Source organism: Ranitomeya variabilis, chromosome 4 (assembly GCF_051348905.1).
Source record: "Ranitomeya variabilis isolate aRanVar5 chromosome 4, aRanVar5.hap1, whole genome shotgun sequence".
Taxonomy (NCBI): Eukaryota; Metazoa; Chordata; class Amphibia; order Anura; family Dendrobatidae; genus Ranitomeya; species Ranitomeya variabilis.
The window spans coordinates 773,369,697-773,390,194 of NC_135235.1; the positions used below are offsets into that span (position 1 = coordinate 773,369,697).

Consider the following 20,498-nt stretch of genomic DNA (forward strand, 5'->3'; position numbering starts at 1 on the left):
CAACTACTAATATGAATGTAGCTGTTCGAGTCTACTTGTTTATGGAAGCCCTTAGTGATTAATTTGTTCTGTTCTGCACAAATAGTTAGGTCCAAAAAATTAACGCTGGTATAACTAATAGTAGGTGTAAACTCTAGGCCGTAGTTATTGCAATTGAGGCTGGAAATAAACCTTTGTAGATCTGTTAGTGAACCATTCCATATAAAGAGGATGTCATCTATAAAACGATGCCAAATTTGGAGGCCTTTTTGAAGATGACCGTTCTTATAGATGAACTCTAGCTCCCACTTTCCTACATACAGGTTTGCGAAACTAGGCGCGAACCGCGTACCCATAGCGGTCCCGTGAGTTTGCAGATAATACTGTTTTTCATATAAAAAATAATTATGTTTTAAAATGAACTCCGGGCCGGGGCACGCGAGACGCTGGTGTTCTCCCGCACTCCTGCGCTCTCGCCAAGACGCGTCCCTTCAGGATAACTCCCTGGTATCACCCTGCACCACCAATTGCCGGCGGGCACTTGCGCTACAAACAAGACTCACAAGCGCTGACCTCAAGCAATCATATGGTGAGTGAACGGACAGTTCAATTTGCATTTCTAGTTGGTCTACAAGCTTAGAACAGTCTGTTCTTAATATAACAGATAGTTCACATCTCCACCCTATCCCTCTCCTCATTAGCATCAACTCATCAGACTGCGGCAAGCAAGCACTTCAGGTGCAGCCGTCCTAGTCTTTTATGAACAGTAAGTGGTTCTAATCAATATCCATACTACTATAAGGTTGAGGTTGGTTAGGGGACCCATGTTCTATAATATGCTATATACTATTTCTCTCCAGAAATAACACTCAAACCTGTGGAAGAACCATTATCTGAATCCACAAAGGAACATCTCACAGTGTAGCGCACAATTAGCCTCACACATCAAGTAAGTGTGTACATATAATATCCTGTATTACCCATTTGTACTATCTTGTCCATACCTAATTCACTGACTCTACGCTGTCCCTTCTAGCAATATACCACAACCAGGTTCAACCTCCCTTCTAAAGGAACAGGTGGCTCCTATATTCACAAACTGACTCCCTATTAAGTAAGTAATTTTCCTTGGTGTTTTTTCCTTGGGTAGCGCAGTGGTTCCAATATCTTTTACTACTTGCATGTTAGATAGTGTTTAATGCCATATGTTTTCCCTGTTTGCGGATGTTCAAACGTTGCTCCTTTCACCATATAGGTGCAGTTCACACAGTTTAAACATGGGAAACAGCCAGTTTTACTTGAGCCTGTTAGGGATAATTGCTTGCTCTTTTTTCTTTTTGCCCCAGGCAGCAAACGGGGCCCCAGGCAGCGCACAGGGCCCCAGGCAGCAAAAAGGCTCCCCAGGCAGTGCACAGGGCCCCAGGCAACCCACAGGGGCCCCAGGCAGCTCACAGGGCCCCAGGCAGCTCACAGGGCCCCAGGCAGCGCACAGGGGCCTCAGGCAGCACACGGGGCCCCTGGCAGAACACAGGGCGGCAGGCAGCACACAGGGGCCCCTGGCAGCACACAGGAGCCCCCGGCAGTTCACAGGGGCCCCAGGCAGCGCACAGGGCAACAGGCAGCACAGAGGGGCCCCAGGAAGAGCACAGGGGCCAAAGGAAGTGCACAGGGCCCCAAACAGCGTACTGGGCCCCAGGCAGCACACAGGGTCCCCAGGCAGCACACGGAGCCCCAAACAGCGCATGGTGCCCCAGGCAGTGCACAGGACCCCAAGCTGCGCACAGGGCAACAGGCAGCACAGAGGGGCCCCAGGAAGAGCACAGGGGCCACAGGAACTGCACGGGGCCCCAAACAGCGTACGGGGCCCCAGGCAGCGCATAGGGCTCCAGGCAGCACACAGGGGCCTCAGGCAGCACAGAGGGGCCCCAGGAAGAGCACAGGGGCCCCAGGCAGCGCAGAGGGGCAACAGGCAGCGCACAGGGGCCCCAGGCAGCACACGGGGCCCCTGGCAGAACACAGGGCCCCAGGCAGATCACAGGAGCCCCAGGCAGCCCACAGGGGGTCCCAGATAGTGCACAGGGGGCAGAGACAGTGAGCAAGGGGGTAAGAGAGAGCGCACAAGGGGGGAAATAGATAGAGCGCATGTCCCCTGTGCGCTGTCTGGGACCCACTGTACGCTGTCTGGGACCCCCTTTGCGATGTCTGGGGCCCTGCTCTTGAGTATATCACTCAATCCTGTAAGGCTAGTTTCACATTTGCGTACAGCCGTGCGCATGCGTACGCTCTCAGTGAAGCCTTGACCACTGCTGCGCCCCGCCGGTTAAGCTCCGCCCACGTTCTTTTTTAAGGTGCTGCAACCCGCGGCGAAGGCAACAAGTTTGATTTTCTTGCATTCACTGAATCGTCTAAACAACGCATGCGGACGCAAACGCAGACATCCGCAAGATGATAAGGATAGGGTACGCAGGCCACATGCATCCGCATGCGTACCTGGGCGGAGCTTAACTGGCGGGCACGGCAGTGGGCGGGGCTTCACTAAGAGCGGACACAGCCGTGTGCAAATGTGAAACTAGCCTAAGATGTCTAGGGCCCCTGTGCGGTGTGCGATGTCTGGGGCCCCTGTGCGATGTCTGGGGCCTTGTTCTTGAGTACATCACTCAATGGTTCTCATAAGTGTGAAAAATTTGATCTTTAATATGCTTTAATCTTTAATATACTCAAGAACGGGGCCACAGACATCACACAGGGGGTCCCAAACAGCGCACTTGGGATCCCAGACAGCGCACAGGGGGCAGAGATGGCTCACAGGGGCCCTGCGTGCTGTCTCTTCCCCCCTTGCACACTGTCACTTCCCCCTCCCTTGTGCGCTGTCTCTTCCCCCCTGTGCGCTGCCTGGGGCCCTGTGCGCTGCCTGGGGCCCTGTGTGCTGCCTGGGTCCCCTTTCACTGTCTCTTCCCCCCTTGCATGCTGTCTCTTCCCCCTCCCTTGTGCGCTGTCTCTTCCCCCCTGTGCGCTGCCTGGGGCCCTGTGCGCTGCCTGGGGCCTCGTGTGCTGCCTGGGACCCCTCACATCATATTGATATTTCCAGCAAAAAGATACCTCGGATTATAATACTATAGTCAAGTACACTAATCAGAAGGTGCTATAGTGGTATCTAAATTAGTACTAATGGGAAACAGGTTCAACGTGAAAGCAGATATTTAAACATACAAAAAGGCACGTGTGCAAGAACAATGATAGAAAACTTTATTAGTACATATAAAAAGTCAGTAAAATATTGTAGCCAATAGTGCTTAGTGAGCCAAAAATAGCAACAAAAGGCGTCACCAACAGGAGGGCAAGATATTAACAAAAATAAATAAATAAACACATAGCAAGACCACAATGGGATGAATAGGAAAAAAGGGATCGTACACAAAGGGTTAGTATAAAATAGTTACCAGAGCTAAATATAAATAAGTATAAATATATACCCCAGTGTTAGGAACCAAAAAATCCTAAATATGTAAACAATGATGGAAATGGATACTGGACCATGGGTAAGAATAAAGGTGCATAGTGTAAAGACTTAGAGGGGAAAAAAAAAAAAAAACACCAGCCATGTCCTAGCTACCCAGGTACATAAAACCCAAATGTACAACTAAATCAATCAATGTGGTCAGCATAAATAAGTATGAATGAATCTTACCAGCACATGTGTGGAGACGCCGCAACCCCTATGCGCATTTCGGCAGAGTGCCTTCCTCAGGGGGAATACTGCTGCCTGGGTCCCCTGTGTGCTGCCTGGGTCCCCTGTGCGCTGTCTGGGCCACCGTACTGTCTGGTGCCCCGTGTGCTGCCTGGGGCCCCGTGTGCTGCCTGGGGCCCCGTGTGCTGCCTGGGGCCCCTGTGTGCTGCCTGGGTCCCCTTTCACTGTCTCTTCCCCCCTTGCATGCTGTCTCTTCCCCCTCCCTTGTGCACTGTCTCTGCCACTCCGTGTGCTGCCTGGGGCCTCGTGTGCTGCCAGGAACCCCTGTGTGCTGCCTGGTGCCCTGTGTGCTGCCTGGGGTCCCATTCGCTGTCTCTGCCCCGTGTGCTGCCTGGGGCCCCATGTGCTGCCTGGGACCCCTGTGCTGCCTGGGCCCTGCCTGGGGCCCCATGTGCTGCCTGGGGCCCCGTGTGCTGCCTGGGGCCCCTGTGCTCTGCCTGGGCCCCTGTGCTCTGCCTGGGCCCCTGTGCTCTGCCTGGGCCCCTGTGCTCTGCCTGGGCCCCCGTGTGCTGCCTGGGGCCCCGTGTGCTGCCTGGGGCCCCGTGTGCTGCCTGGGGCCCCGTGTGCTGCCTGGGGCCCCGTGCGCTGCATGGGGCCCTGTGTTCTCTCTGGGGCCCTGTGCACTGCCTGGGGCCCTGTACATTGCCTAGGTCCCTAGTGCGCTGCCTTGGGCCCCATTGCACTGCCTGGAGCCCTGTGCACTGCCTGGGGCCCCTGTTTGCTGCCTGGGGCCTCGTGCGCTGCCTGGAGCCGTGTGGGCTTCCTGGGGCCCCTGTGTGCTGCCTGGGGCCCTGGGTGCTGCCTGGGGCCCCGTTATTAAGAATGTCACTCAATGGTTCTCAAAAGCCTGAAAAATCTGATCTACAGTAGCTGGGGTATATTCTGACCTGGAGGGGTATAAACTGGACTAGTCCAATTTGGGGTATAGTTTGGGCTAGGCTAGAATATACCCGGGATATAATCTGGCCTAGGCCACTTTAACCCCGGGTATATTCTGGCCAGGGGGTTAATCTGGCCTGTTACACCGGGTCCTTTGATTCTCAGGGGGGTTTTACGGTGGCCCGACCCGGTCCGTGGCCCTTTGAGGGGCGTCCAATATAAGGGAGAATATTTAGGATAATTTGTATAGGAATAATGTTCGTGGCGCCACCTGTGGTATTCGGTCAGGGCGACTGACGCTGCTTAGGGGTCCGCTGGGGTGATGGAGTGGCAGCTAGATGGTATACCTTCCTACAGGTGAAGTGTGTCCCCAGGGCTTCCCAGATGTGTAGACAGTGATGGTGGATGATGTAAGGCGCAGGGAATAATGAGGACACAAGGTTGCAGTCTCTTTACCTTTACTGAAGACATCAGCGTCCACAGTCCAGGGTACAGATCACAGGGCAGGCAGAGTCCGGCCGGTCCGAAGCCAAATCCAGAGTCCCCTTATCCAGGTAGAAATCAGTAGCCTTCCTACTAGCGCCTGTGTGTTGTAGTACCTCCCTGCTGAGCTTCTCGGTAAGGTCCTCACAACTCTTATAGTTGTTCTAGATGTTATTTCTTCCTCTCTGTCCCCCAGATGGTATGGATAGGACAAACCCGTATGACTGATGGCTTGGCTTGTTTATAGGGACCCTAGAGACGCCCCGACCCCCACAAGTTGCCACCTTGTCTTCTTAGGTATTAAGGTCGGGCAGCCAACTTGGAATTGACTGTCCTGCCGTAGTTTGAAGTAATGTGTAGAGCCTATTACTCCCTTGGTGTTCCGACCAACGGCTACGCGCCTCAGAAGGAGGCTGCCTGTCTCAGGGAAGGACTCCTCCCGGTGTTTTCTCCTTGTGCTGTGACTTCGTTTCTCACTCTCTACAATACAGTTCTCTTCGTGTCCTTCCTTAGGATACTGCCGCACGTGGGGCAGGCGAAGCTCCGTAGCTTTCCGTCTCGCTAGGCCTCTGCAGGATCCCACCCCTGACAGGGACCCTCTGTCTGCAGCTCAGATGTTCCTCCTTTCCCCCTGTCTGCCTGACAGGTATTGCCTGGGCAAAGCCCAGACAGCTTCTCTCTAACTTTCTATCCAGCCCACCAGTTTTACCCTTCTGTAAGGATTGCCCTACTAGATAGGAGCAAGGCTCCCCCTGGTGGCCTGGAGTGTGAAGTGTAGTGAATGGTTTGTGATACCTGGTAGGGTGAACTCCTTTAGTGCCATCAATCAGACATAATATCACTCCCCCTGGTGGAAGAATGACATTACTGCAATGACCAGGACTCTGGGGCGCTGCACTAGCAACCAATCACAGCTCATCTTCTTTTAAACAGCTCTGGTGAAATGAAAGATGCTCAGTGATTGGTTGCTATGTGGAATGTGTGTGGCTTGACACATACATGCATACATGCATACATACATACACTCAGCTTTATATAGATAGATAGATAATAGATAGAGGGCCCAATTCCAGCTGTTGCTGTCGGACCTGTGGTTTCTATCTCCTCCACTGTGTACAGGATAATAGAGTATAATAAAGTAGTTATGGACGAGACGTAACTAACATTGTGCAGTGACTCTGCTTTCCATATAGTGACGGATATTTCTTGTTGCTGAAACTATGATGTTTTTCGCTTTAACCCTTTGTTAAACCCCTCTGATCAGTGCGACCACACAACATACAAGCCTCTGATGGCTCCGGTGATGCCCTGTACTACTGTAGTGCCGTGTATCATCACTGCTGTCAGTGTAATACTAACGGCCCCATACACATGAGATAAGAGTTGGCTGAACGGTCATTTGGCAGACGGCCATCTCTCCCGACTCCCCCATACACACAAATATTCCAGCTTTCCTGCGGTCTGTATGAGGCCTCTTTCACACTAGCGTCGTTTGCAATACGTCACAATGCGTCGTTCAGGGGAAAAAACGCATCCTGCAAAGTTGTCTGCAGGATGTGTTTTTTCCCCATAGACTAACATTAGCGACGCATTGCCACACGTCGCAACCGTCGTGCGACGGTTGCGTCAGACCGTCGGCACCAAAAAACGTTGCATGTAACGTTTTTTGGTGCGTCGAGGCCGTCATTTTCGACCGTGCATGTGCGGCCGAAACTCCGCCCCCGCCTCCCCGGACCTTACAATGAGGCAGCGGAAGCGTCTAAAGACTGCTCCGCTGCCCACATCGGGCATTTTTCTCAGAGTATGCATCAGTACGTCGGGCCGACGCAGCGCGACGGCCCTGTACCGACGCTAGTGTGAAAGTAGCCTGAGAGAGTTGCCTCCAGACTCCTCTAGCGGAGGATTATCTACAGGAGGAACAAACGTATTATCCTCTGAAATTCAGGATGTCAGATCCTTCTCTGCCCTGACATCATCTGTCGGGAGGCCCCAAATACATTATATAGTCGCCCAAACCCCCGAAATCAGTGATTTCATGGACCTTTAGTCTAATGTGTATGGGGGCGGTAAAAGGTAACTTATTGGACGCTGCCTCTGGCCCGGCCTAATAGACCTTCATACATTGCAGCCCAGACACCATTATTAGGCATGTAAGTACCGTAATAACTAGGCCGCCCCATACTATCCAGTACTTGGGGGCGGGGGGCATTCAGCCAAACTCTGTCACATCTGAGGTCTAACGTGATAGAAGATTACAGTGCGGGGAAGACGGGAAACCTTCATATAGACGGCCGGTGGTGATGGAGTCAGTGACCGACTCTGGCCAAATATGTCTCTAGAGCCGTAGTAGAAGATGAAGATGTCGTCCTCATCATGAAGTAGTTATTTCTCATGTCGCGTGTAATGAATATCTCCTGCAGTATTGCTAATGCCGATTCCAGGGTCGGTAAATGAGACGAGAATTAGCGTTATGGAAGATGAGTCTATGAGAAACGTATTCAGCTGCCGACTCCGAGGAGGAAACTGCTTGTTGTCTGTGGCCTAAATATATAGGATTTATTAGTAGATGTAAAGAAGGAAACTAAATACTGTAAAATAATAAATCTCCTCATATGTTTCCCTTATTATCTCCAGTAATTGTATTATTACACAGGATTCTTATGATGTTACATCGGCTCATCTTCTCATTCAGGTCTCTACAATATCGGATCCTCTCAGTGAAGATCTTCTACAAAAGAGAATTTTCCTGATTTACCCATCACAGATGGATATGGACAGAGACAAGATGGCGGAGAGGATATTACACCTCACCCTAGAGATCCTCTTCCGGCTTACTGGAGAGGTGAGAGATTCTGATGACGTCACATTACATCATTCTTATCTATGGGAATAACAGATGGACAGAACTGGAGAGGTGAGGACTCTGGAAATGTCTGTAGTGAGATTTATTAATGTGTCTCTCCATAACCAGGATTACACAGTGGTGAAGAAGACCTCTAGTGATCGCGGTCAGGACCCTGTGTCTGAGGGATGGGGAAGACCCCGGAGCCCAATCATGGGGCCTCCACCTCACACCCTGATCCATGAGGACATCAATGACCAGAAGATCCTAGAACTCATCTACAAGATGATTGAGCTGCTGACTGGAGAGGTGACACGGCTGGGAATGCTGGGACATTATACAGTAACACTATGAAGGGATCGGGGGGATGACGGTATCATTGTATGTGTCAGGTTCCTATAAGGTGTCAGGATGTCGCTGTCTATTTCTCCATGGAGGAGTGGGAGTATTTAGAAGGACACAGAGATCTGTACAAGAACGTCATAATGGAGGTTCCCCAGCCCCTCACATCTCCAGGTAATAGACAGGACTAAATACACATGGCCTATAATTACCTGTATGTAAAGAATGAATTCACTCCCTGTATGTGTTTCCTCCAGATCTATCCAGTAAGAGGACAACACCAGAGAGATGTCCCCGTCCTCTTCTTCCACAGGACTGTAACCAAGAAGATCCCAATGCTCCTCAGGATCATCAGGTAGATGGAGAGAAGGTGTCAGGAGATCTCCCCTATGATGTGTAGACGCCGGTGAAGGTCTTGTGCTCAGTCTTGTTTTATCTACCAGTATTATATGTTTTATACTTGTGTAATGAGAACGGTGGAGATGGCAGGATTAGAGCTGATCATAGATGGGACTTCTCCATCTGTCGGTGACTTTTACACTATTTGTTTCAGGGTGAAGATCTGACCCATATTAATACTACAGAGACATATGTGAGGGGTGATGAGCGGTGTAAAGAGGAGATTCCTACATATGACTGCCCAGGTGAGTAGTAACCACTAAATGCAGAGAGGTCACAGATTCTTCTCATCACCGGCTGTGGCTGCTTTATCGGTTGTGTAGTCCGGCCGTATTACCATGATTACCATGGATTCTGGCTGGTGAATTGGGATGCATTTATATTTGTTTGTAGGACACTATGCTCTATCTGTCAGAAATAAATTTAAAAAAATAATTGGTCCAAAATTTTCCACCTCCACATTTATACCAGGAATGGCATTAAAATTAGGGATGAATGGAGCAGCCGAATCCGAAGCCCCCCATCTGGGAAATGCTACATCAAGAGGCAAAGCCCCTTGGACATTGGTGTGCACCAATTCACGAGGACTAGGGACAGCGCTAGTACTGGGCATTGTTCCCTGAGTTGGAGACATTTCTCGCTATTTGTCCTTCTTGTTGTACTGATCCTTGTGTGTGAAGATGGACCAGAATCACTGCTCATTTCGTAGCTATGTCTGTCGCTGCTACTAAAGCCCTTGAGACCCACATCGCCATCTGACACTGCACTTTCTTCACTGTCAGAACATAAAAGTGCATAAGCCTCCTATGCACTATAATACTGAAGGGCCATTTTATTGTTTGTTTTTTCCGGAAATAGAAAACTCTAACGTGACGTGATTGACGTGACCAAATTATTGGGGAGACAATTGAGAGAAGCCTAATTCTTAAGCCTAACCCTAACTTTAGAATAAACTCTAACCCTAACTTTAGCCTAATAGTAACCCAGCTTTAGCCCCAACACTAACCCTAACTATAACAACTATAACACTAACCCTAACCTGCCAGCACTTGTAACACTGTTTCTCCTCTAATCTCTCACTGACAAGAGATCTGAGGAGAAATAGGGTTTTTATGAGGCAGCTCGCCCAGGGAAGTTCGTTGCTACAACAAACTTTCCTAGTGATTTGTCTCATTGGCTGGTGTGACGTTGACATCATCAGGACCTGAACCAATCAGGTCTCAATGAGATCGGGGTCACAAGAAGCGTTGTGCGCCAGAATCCCATCGTTATAAGGTATGTGGAGGTCCCAGTGAGCCCAAAACTGCCGACCGTAGACAGATGGTAGATAAACAGTTATCTACTGTTGACGGTCATGAAGATGTTAAGTTAAGGGTACCATCATTTCTGTCCAGGCCCATTTCTTGAGTTTTATTTTTTTTTTATTCTATGGAAGCCTGGTTGAAAAGCAATGTCTGACTTTCATTTGTTCATTTTCATAGATTTTTGATTTATTACTTTTGTCAGATTCAAGTTAATTCTGTGACCATTGTGGGTTTTTCTGTCATTAACCCCTTTACCCCCAAGGGTGGTTTGCACGTTAATGACCGGGCCAATTTTTACAATTCTGACCACTGTCCCTTTATGAGGTTATAACTCTGGAACTCTTCAACGGATCCCAGTGATTCTGACATTGTTTTCTCGTGACATATTGTACTTCATGATAGTGGTAAAATTTCTTTAATATTACCTGCGTTTATTTGTGAAAAAAATGGAAATTTGGTGAAAATTTTTCAAAATTTCGCAATTTTACAACTTTGAATTTTTATGCAATTAAATCACAGAGATATGTCACACAAAATACTTAATAGGTAACATTTCCCACATGTCTACTTTACATCAGCACAATTTTGGAACCCAAATTTTTTTTTGTTAGGGAGTTATAAGAGTTAAAAGTTGACCAGCAATTTCTCATTTTTACAACACCATTTTTGTTTAGGGACCACATCACATTTGAAGTCACTTTGAGGGGTCTATATGATAGAAAATATCCAAGTGTGACACCATTCTAAAAACTGCACCCCTCAAGATGCTCAAAACCACATTCAAGAAGTTTATTAACCCTTCAGGTGTTTCACAGCAATTTTTGGAATGTTTAAATAAAAATGAACATTTATCTTTTTTCACAAAAAATTAACTTCAGCTCCAATTTGTTTTATTTTACCAAGGGTAACAGGAGAAAATGGACCACAAAAGTTGTTGAACAATTTGTCCTGAGTACGCCGATACCCCATATGTGGGGGTAAACCACTGTTTGGGCGCATGGCAGAGCTCGGAAGTGAAGGAGCACCATTTGACTTTTCAATGCAAAATTGACAGGAATTGAGATGGGACGCCATGTTGCGTTTGGAGAGCCCCTGATGTGCCTAAACATTGAAACCCCCCACAAATGACACCATTTTGGAAACTAGACCCCCTAAGGAACTTATCTAGATGTGTGGTGAGCACTTTGACCCATTAAGTGATTCACAGAAGTTTATAATGCGGAGCTGTAAAAATAAAAAATCATATTTTTTCACAAAAATGATCTTTTCGCCCCAAAATTTTTATTTTCCCAAGGGTAAGTGTCACGGGGAGACAAGGAGGGCGAGAGCTAATAACCCGGGCCCCTGCAATTTCCCTCAGACTAGGGAAACCCTGTCTGACCTTCTACCTGAAGTTTACACTGAAGGTGTGCATGTTCAGGCCTCCACCCTCACCCTGACTCCTGATTCAGCCCTAGACTGAATACCACCGCCCACAACCCAGTGAATGCAATAGACCAATACCCACCGTTATAACAAACAAGGATAAAGGATCAGGAATACACTATAAATGTGCAGGGCAAAATAAATACAAATATAGGAAGGAGTAAATAAGACAAAGGAAAATACACCACCAGCAACGATTCTCCAACAACCAGCTCTCCACTCCGGACCGAGATAACTAAGGAAGACAGAAGCTATAATCGGCGACGCCCAAAGATCTGGAGAACCGATCTGGAGAACCATTTAAAGCAAATGGGCATGGCCCAGCTTCCAATCCGAGGATCAGATAAATTAACCCCGGAGCAGCCAGAAGAAAACTAGCCGACGCCAATGAGCAAACAGTGGTCAAACGCGGAATTACCGCTGTCTGTCAGACGACCTGGTCTGAACAGTGTCTGACATGACAGTACCCCGCCTTCTACGAGGGACCCCAGGGCCCTCACGGCCTACAGGACCCGGCTTGTCCGGATGGCGACGATGAAAACACCTGACCAGCCGATCCGCATGAATGTCCGAGGCTGGTACCCAGGGCCTCTCTTCAGGCCCATAACCACGCCAGTGTACCAAATATTGTAAAGTGCGGTGCACCACACGAGAGTCAACCACCCTGGAGACTTCAAATTCTAGGTTACCATCCACCAAGACTGGAGGTGGCATAGGCGCCGCGTCCACAGAACCCACCACCTTCTTAAGAAGAGACTTGTGGAACACGTTGTGTATTTTATACACCGTAGGGAGCTCCAATCGGTACGCTACTGGGTTAATGACGGCGGTGACCCTAAATGGACCAATAAACCGAGGACCCAATTTAAGGGATGGTGTCTTGAGTCTTATGTTTTTTGTGGATAACCACACCCAGTCATCCACACTCAGGTCCGGACCTGGCACACGCCTAATGTCAGCCACACGTTTGTACCTAGCACCCACACTCAACAGGCGCTGTTTCACTCTCCTCCAGACTGATGACAATTGTGCTCCTAACTGGTCCTCCTCCGGAACGCCGGAAGAGCCTCTCTGACTCAACGTACAAAACTGAGGATGTAGCCCGTAAACACAAAAAAACGGAGACTCCCCAGACGACTCCTGGCGGTGATTATTGATGGCAAACTCAGCCAAAGGAAGAAAGGTAGACCACTCCTCCTGGTTAGCAGAGACAAAGCAGCGCAAATACTGCTCCAAATTTTGGTTCATACGCTCGGTCTGACCATTCAACTGGGGATGAAACGCAGACGAATGAGACAACTTGATCCCCAGCCGTGAGCAAAATGCTTTCCAAAATTTTGCTACAAACTGAGTACCCCTATCTGACACGATGTCAGACGGAACTCCATGAAGCCTGACCACCTCCTGCACAAACGCCTGAGCAAGAGTCTTTGCGTTAGGTAAAGAAGGCAAAGACACAAAGTGCGACATCTTTGAAAACCGATCCCAAATCACCAAAATGACCGTGTTCCCAGCTGAGGGAGGCAAATCAGTGATGAAATCCATGGAGATTTCCGTCCATGGCTTACTAGGTACCTCCAGAGGAAGTAGTGTGCCAACAGGACGGGAGCGGGGCGTCGTCGCCCTAGCGCACGTGGTGCAAGCTGACACATATGAGACCACGTCCTGTCGGACTTTGGGCCACCAAAACCGACGTGACACCAACTCCAAAGTACCTCTAACCCCTGGGTGGCCAGCCAGGACAGTGTCATGATGCTCCGCCAACACCTTTAGGCGGAGATGAAGCGGTACAAATGTTTTGTTGATGGGAAGCTCAGATGGTACCTCCTCCTGAGCCTCGGCAAACTCAGCCTCAACCTCGGTAGTGAGAGCCGAAACCACAACACCCTTTTGGAGGATGGGTACTGGATCCTCCCGAGGTTCTCCCCCCGGAAAACACCTGGACAGAGCATCCGCCTTAGTGCTTTTAGACCCTGGTCTGTAAGTGACAACAAAGTTGAACCGCGTGAAAAACAATGCCCAGCGAGCCTGCCTGGGAGACAGACGCTTGGCAGACTCCAAATACAGCAGATTCTTATGGTCGGTAATAACAGTGACCTGATGTACCGACCCCTCCAAGAAGTGTCGCCATTCCTCAAAGGCCAACTTAATAGCCAACAACTCCCTGTTGCCGATATCGTAGTTACGTTCAGCGGACGACAGTTTTTTTGAGAAATAGGCGCACGGACGCAAACCACTCAAGGATGAGCCTTGAGATGGTGTGGCGGCGGTACTAACCTCAGACGCATCGACTTCCACGACAAAGGGTTTAGATACGTCTGGCTGCACAAGAATGGGGGCTGAAACAAAACTGTTCTTGAAAAATTCAAATGCGCGAACAGCAGCCTCAGGCCAAACGGAGAAATTGGTACCCTTTTTAGTCATGTCAGTTAGCGGTTTAGCAATGATAGAGAAATCCTTGATAAATTTCCTATAGTAGTTAGAAAACCCAAGGAACCGCTGAAGTGCTTTCAGGTTATCAGGACGTTCCCAATGCAGCACCGCTTGCACCTTAGCGGCGTCCATTTTAAAACCAGAAGCAGACACAATATAACCCAAGAACGGCAACTCTTGAGCAAAAAATACACATTTCTCAAGTTTAGCATACAGCTTATTCTCTCTGAGAAGCTGTAACACCTGCCTGACATGATCTAAATGAGCATCACGGTCGCAAGAGTATATGAGGATGTCATCTAGGTACACGATAACGAATTTCCCCAAAACATGCGAGAACACATCATTGATGAAATGTTGGAACACTGCAGGTGCGTTAGTTAACCCAAAAGGCATCACCAAATTTTCAAAATGACCCTCAGGGGTATTAAAAGCCGTCTTCCACTCATCACCTTGACGGACTCTTATGAGGTTGTACGCCCCCCTGAGGTCAAGCTTGGTAAACCACTTAGCACCTGCCACCTGGTTGAACAAGTCAGGTATCAGTGGCATAGGGTATGGATCATGAACCGTAACCTGGTTCAACTCCCTGAAATCCAAGCACGGGCGTAATTCGCCATCTTTCTTCTTCACGAAGAAGAACCCTGCTGCCACCGGCGAGGATGACGGCCTGATGTGCCCTTTGCTCAAACTTTCAGAAATGTAACCCTTGAGCGCTTGTCTCTCCGGACCGGAGATGTTGAACATCCTTGCTTTAGGCAACTTGGCCCCTGGTTTAAACCTGATAGAACAGTCATAGGAGTGGTGTGGCGGCAACTCTGAACAACCCTTCTCAGAGAACACATCCGCATAATCCTGAAGTGACTCAGGAACGCATGAAGTCACAGCGGACACACATGTGGCCAGGCAATTCTCCTGACAGAAATCACTCCACTGGATTATGTCCTGAGTTTTCCAGTCAATCACCGGGTTGTGTGTAGACAACCATGGAAAACTCAGAACCAATTGTGCCGGAAGAGTCCTGAGCACCTTACATGTGACCTGCTCGAAATGAAGAACCCCAATGTGGAGTTTAACCTCAGCCACGAATTCAGTAATCTCCCCCTGTGGAAGAGGAGCAGAATTGATGGTGACCACACGGATAGGATGAGGTAGTTTTTCAATCTTAAAACCAGCAGTGCGCGCAAACTCCTCATCAATGAGATTTGTGGCGGAACCACTATCCACAAAAATGGTGATTGGTATCTCTCTGCCAGCGACAACAACTTTGGCAGGGAGCATGCACTGAGAAATCATCATGGAGGATATACATAAGCTCAGATTGGACTCCTCCACACCCTCTGATCTCAGAAGTTTTCCGCCGTTGCGTTTTTCTTTAACAGCAGAGGACAGATATTAATAAAATGACCAGTTTTACCGCAGAAAAAACAGGCTCCCTGCTTCCTGAGTACAGGGGTACGATTCTTAACATGTGACACCCCTGCGATTTGCATAGATTCCATGGGCTCACCTGCAGCAACCACACGTGAACCTAAACCTTCACCCACAGGCGGCGTCTCATGATTCCCCTGACGCAAACGGCGATCAATGCGGACCACAAGACTCATAGCGGAATCTAGTGAAGCCGGAGTCTCATACATCAAAAGGGCTTTTTTAACCCTATTAGAAACTCCATGAATAAAGTGACTCCGCAATGCTGGCTCATTCCACTGAGTGTCAACCGCCCAGCGGTGAAAATCAGAACAGTAGTCTTCTGCAACACGCTCCCCCTGGCAAATAGTGCGTAACTTAGATTCTGCTAGAGCCATTCTGTCTGGATCGTCGTAAATGTGTCCTAGAGCAGAAAAGAAACTCTCCACTGAGTTAAATGCAGCTGAATCCGACGGCAACGAAAATGCCTATGCTTGGGGATCCCCGCTTAATAATGACAACACCAGGCCCACACGTTGAGCCTCATTACCAGAGGAGATCGGGCGCATACGGAAATACAGTTTGCAAGCTTCACGAAAAGAAACAAATTTACTGCGTTCCCCAGCAAATTTTTCAGGCAAAGGAAACTTGGGCTCATTAACTCCTCCTGTCGCGCCAGCCTGTATATTAGATACTGCTAGTCCCTGTTGCTGCACTGCTCCCCTCAACTCAGTGACCTGTAGGGACAGCGCCTCCAACTGGCAGGTTATGGAAGTCATGGGATCCATGACAAAACACAGAGGAGAAAAAAAAAAGGAACCCCTTTCTTTTTTTTTGTTGTTAGGCTGATTATAATGTCACGGGGAGACAAGGAGGGCGAGAGCTAATAACCCGGGCCCCTGCAATTTCCCTCAGACTCGGGAAACCCTGTCTGACCCTCTACCTGAAGTTTACACTGAAGGTGTGCATGTCCAGGCCTCCACCCTCACCCTGACTCCTGATTCAGCCCTAGACTGAACACCACCGCCCACCACCCAGTGAATGCAATAGACCAATACCCACAGTAATAACAAACAAGGATAAAGGAAAATATACACCACGCCGCAGTCAATCAGGAATACACTATAAATGTGCAGGGCAAAATAAATACAAATATAGGAAGGAGTAAATAAGACAAAGGAAAATACACCACCAGCAACGATTCTCCAACAACCAGCTCTCCACTCCGGACCGAGATAACTAAGGAAGACAGAAGCTATAATCGGCGACGCCCAAAGATCTGGAGAACCATTTAAAGGAAATGGGCATGTGTTGTGAATTCTGCTCTTGGGTTCCCTTCGGTGGTTGTTGGTGGTAATACAGTTGTCCCTGGGTTGCAATCCTGGGCAGGTGTCCCTGCTGATTGCAGCTCTGACTGGGGTATTTAGGTGTGCAGGATTCATTAGCCCTTGCCAGTTGTCCATAGTTCTTGGAGGTTTTGCATCTCTGTCTGGTTCCTCCTGCTCTGCTTCCAAATCAGCAAAGATAAGTGACTGGTTTTTGTTTCTGCAGCACACATGCGGTGTGCTTTACAATTCAGTGCTATTCATTGTTTTTTCTTGTACAGCTTAGACTGTGTTTGGATTTTTTCAGTCAAGTTGGATTCTCAGGAGATGCAGATATACATTCCATATCTTTAGTTAGATGGTGGAATTTTGTATTATCTGCTGTGGATATTTTTAGGGTTTTAATACTGACCGCTTAGTATTCTGTCCTATCCTTTCCTATTTAGCTAGCGTGGCCTCTTTTGCTAAATCCTGTTTTCTGCCTGCGTGTGTCTTTCCTCTAATACTCACAGTCAATATTTGTGGGGGGCTGCCTATCCTTTGGGGTTCTGCTCTGAGGCAAGATAGAATTCCCATTTCCATCTATAGGGGTATTTAGTCCTCCGGCTGTGTCTAGGATGTGTTAGGTACACCCCATGGCTACTTCTAGTTGCGGTGTCAGTTTAGGGTTTGCGGTCAGTACAGGTTCCACCTACTCCAGAGAAAGTCTCATGCGGCTCCAAGGTCACCGGATCATAACAGGCTTGGCCCAGCTCTTCCAATCCGAGGATCAGATAAATTAACCCCGGAGCAGCCAGAAGAAAACTAGCTGACGCCAATGAGCAAACAGTGGTCAAACGCGGAATTACCGCTGTCTGTCAGATGACCTGGTCTGAACAGTGTCTGACATGACCGTAAGAGAAGACATTGGACCCCAAAAGTTGTTGTACAATTTGTCCTGAGTACGCTGATATCCCATATGTGGGGGTAAACCACTGTTTGGGCGCATGGGAGAGCTCAGAAGGGAAGGAGCGCCGTTTGACTTTTCAATGCAAAATTGACAGGAATTGAGATGGGACGCCATGTTGCGCTTGTAGAGCCACTGATGTGCCTAAACATTGAAACCCCCCACAAGTGACACCATTTTGGAAACTAGACCCCTAAGGAACTCATCTAGATGTGTTGTGAGAGCTTTGAACCCCCAAGTGTTTCACTACAGTTTATAACGCAGAGCCATGAAAATAAAAATTCTTTTTTTCCACAAAAATTATTTTTTAGCCCCCAGTTTTGTATTTTTTCCAAGGGTAACAGTTGAAATTGGACCCCAAAAGTTGTTGTCCAATTTGTCCTGAGTATGCTGATACCCCATATGTGGGGGGGGAACCACCGTTTGAGCGCATGGCAGAGCTCGGAAGGAAAGGAGCGTCATTTAGAGTGCAGACTTAGATGGATTGGTCTGCAGTAGGGTTGAGCGACTTTTACTTTTTTGGGGTCGAGTCGGGTTTTGCGAAACCCGACTTTGTCAAAAGTCGAGTCGAGTGAAGTCGGCCGATTATCGTGAAAAGTCAGGGATCGACCGAAACATGAAACCCAATGCAAGTCAATGGGGAAGCATAGTCGGCAGTGAGTGGAGGCCAGGAAAACACCTACAATGCCCATTTTAATGGCAAAAACATCCATTCTTGTTACTGAAGCTTGTCAATCTTAATTTACTTTATAATAATAGTTAGGCATTGGAAATTGGGGGTCATTTGGCTAAAGTTGTGGGGGGTAGGGCTGGTTCAAGTTTTTAGTGGGCCCTGGAAACGTGGACTATGTCACGGCGGTGGAGCAGTGAGAGGTATGTATGTCAAGTTTGCAAGTGCTGTGATCCTGAGCAAGCAGGGGGGGCCCACTCGTTGGCATTGGCACTGCCACAGGGCCCCTCAAAGTACAGCGGTGTGTTTGCATGGCGGGGGCGCCTCCCACCGGCAGCGACACTTTTGCGTACTATGAGGGGCCCTGTGCCAGTGACGTCGCCAATGAGTATGCCCTTCCTCTTTGTCCCTGTGTAAGGTGGTATAGCATGCAGGAAGGGGAACCTTACTTTCAGCAGGGTCAGATTCTGGCTGTGTATAGTGCAAGGGGAATGTAGTGGTCTGGGTCAATGTACCAGCAGACTCATCTAGCAGTGGCTGGGCAATGGGCAGGATGAGGAGGAAACACAGATATACGGCCAAATAATAAAGTAGGCTAAATGCAGTTCAAAATTGGTAACAGGACTAACCAGGGGGCATTGCTTTGTTCAGTGGAGGACAACTGTAATGAGGGGCTGACACAGTTAGTAGGCCCAAGTAATAAAGTGGGCCAAATGAAGTTCAAAATTGGTAACGGGAGTAAACAGGCGGCACTGCTTTGTTCAGTGGAGGAGAACACCAAGGAGCGTCAGACACCGTTACTAGGCCTCAACCAAAGTAGTAGGGCAACTGCATTGTGACATTAAAAAATACTTAATGAGAGCCTGAAGGTTGAAGCTCAGACAAGGAAACCTGGAGGAGAACACCAAGGAGCGGCAGACACCGTTACTAGGCCCCAACCAAAGTAGTAGGGCAACTGCAGTGTGACATTAAAAAATACTTAATGAGAGCCTGAAGGTTGAAGCTCAGACAAGGAAACCTGGAGGAGAACACCAAGGAGGAGGAGAACACCAAGGAGCGGCAGACACCGTTACTAGGCCCCAACCAAAGTAGTAGGGCAACTGCAGTGTGACATTAAAAAATACTCAATGAGAGCCTGAAGGTTGAAGCTCAGACAAGGAAACCTGGAGGAGAACACCAAGGAGCGGCAGACACCGTTACTAGGCCCCAACCAAAGTAGTAGGGCAACTGCAGTGTGACATTAAAAAATACTTAATGAGAGCCTGAAGGTTGAAGCTCAGACAAGGAAACCTGGAGGAGAACACCAAGGAGGAGGAGAACACCAAGGAGCGGCAGACACCGTTACTAGGCCCCAACCAAAGTAGTAGGGCAACTGTAGTGTGACATTAAAAAATACTCAATGAGAGCCTGAAGATTGAAGCTCAGACAAGGAAACCTGGAGGAGAACACCAAGGAGCGACAGACACCGTTACTAGGCCCCAACCAAAGTAGTAGGGGAACTGCAGTGTGACATTAAAAAATACTCAATGAGAGCCTGAAGGTTGAAGCTCAGACAAGGAAACCTGGAGCAGAACACCAAGGAGGAGGAGAACTTCAAGGAGCGGCAGACACCGTTACTAGGCCCCAACCAAAGTAGTAGGGCAACTGCAGTGTGACATTAAAAAATACTCAATGAGAGCCTGAAGGTTGAAGCTCAGACAAGGAAGCCTGGAGGAGAACACCAAGGAGGAGGAGAACACCAAGGAGCGGCAGACACCGTTACTAGGCCCCAACCAAAGTAGTAGGGCAACTGCTGTCTTATATAAACAACTACTTAATGAGAGCCTGAAGGTTGACGTTCAGCTTTTTCAGTGGAGGACAGCGTGATTGAGTGGCGCCGCAGACAGACAAAGGTAGTATGTGTTAACTTAAAAAGTTGGCTCTATGCATTTTTAAATTAGTTACAGGGGTACACAGGCAGCATTGGCGTGGTCAGTGGAGGACAATTGGAAGGAGGGACCGCAGACAGACTTCCTAGGCCCAAAATAATAAAATAGGCTCTATGCAGCTTCCATTAGGTGGCAGGGGTACACAGGCAGCATTGGTGTGCTCTGCGGAGGACAATTGGAAGGAGGGACCGCAGACAGACTTCCTAGGCCCAAAATACTAAAATAGGCTCTATGCAGCTTCCATTAGGTGGCAGGGGTACTCAGGCAGCATTGGTGTGGTCAGCGGAGGACAATTGGAGGGACCGCAGACAGACTTCCTAGGCCCAAAATACTAAAATAGGCTCTATGCAGCTTCCTTTAGGTGGCAGAGGTACACAGGCAGCAT

The 20,498-nt window shown here is 48.7% G+C and overlaps 1 protein-coding gene across 1 annotated transcript in view; it reads left to right on the top strand.

Annotated features, from left to right (window-relative positions):
* LOC143766953 (uncharacterized) overlaps positions 1–20,498 on the top strand; it is a 57,122-nt gene that overhangs the window by 21,356 nt on the left and 15,268 nt on the right. Inside the window, exons 2-6 of the mRNA XM_077254972.1 lie at positions 7,782–7,931; positions 8,061–8,240; positions 8,324–8,447; positions 8,531–8,628; positions 8,827–8,917. Of these exons, the coding sequence (XP_077111087.1) occupies positions 7,854–7,931; positions 8,061–8,240; positions 8,324–8,447; positions 8,531–8,628; positions 8,827–8,917 (571 nt within the window). The 5' untranslated portion in view covers positions 7,782–7,853. The remainder of the gene's footprint in view (positions 1–7,781; positions 7,932–8,060; positions 8,241–8,323; positions 8,448–8,530; positions 8,629–8,826; positions 8,918–20,498) is intronic.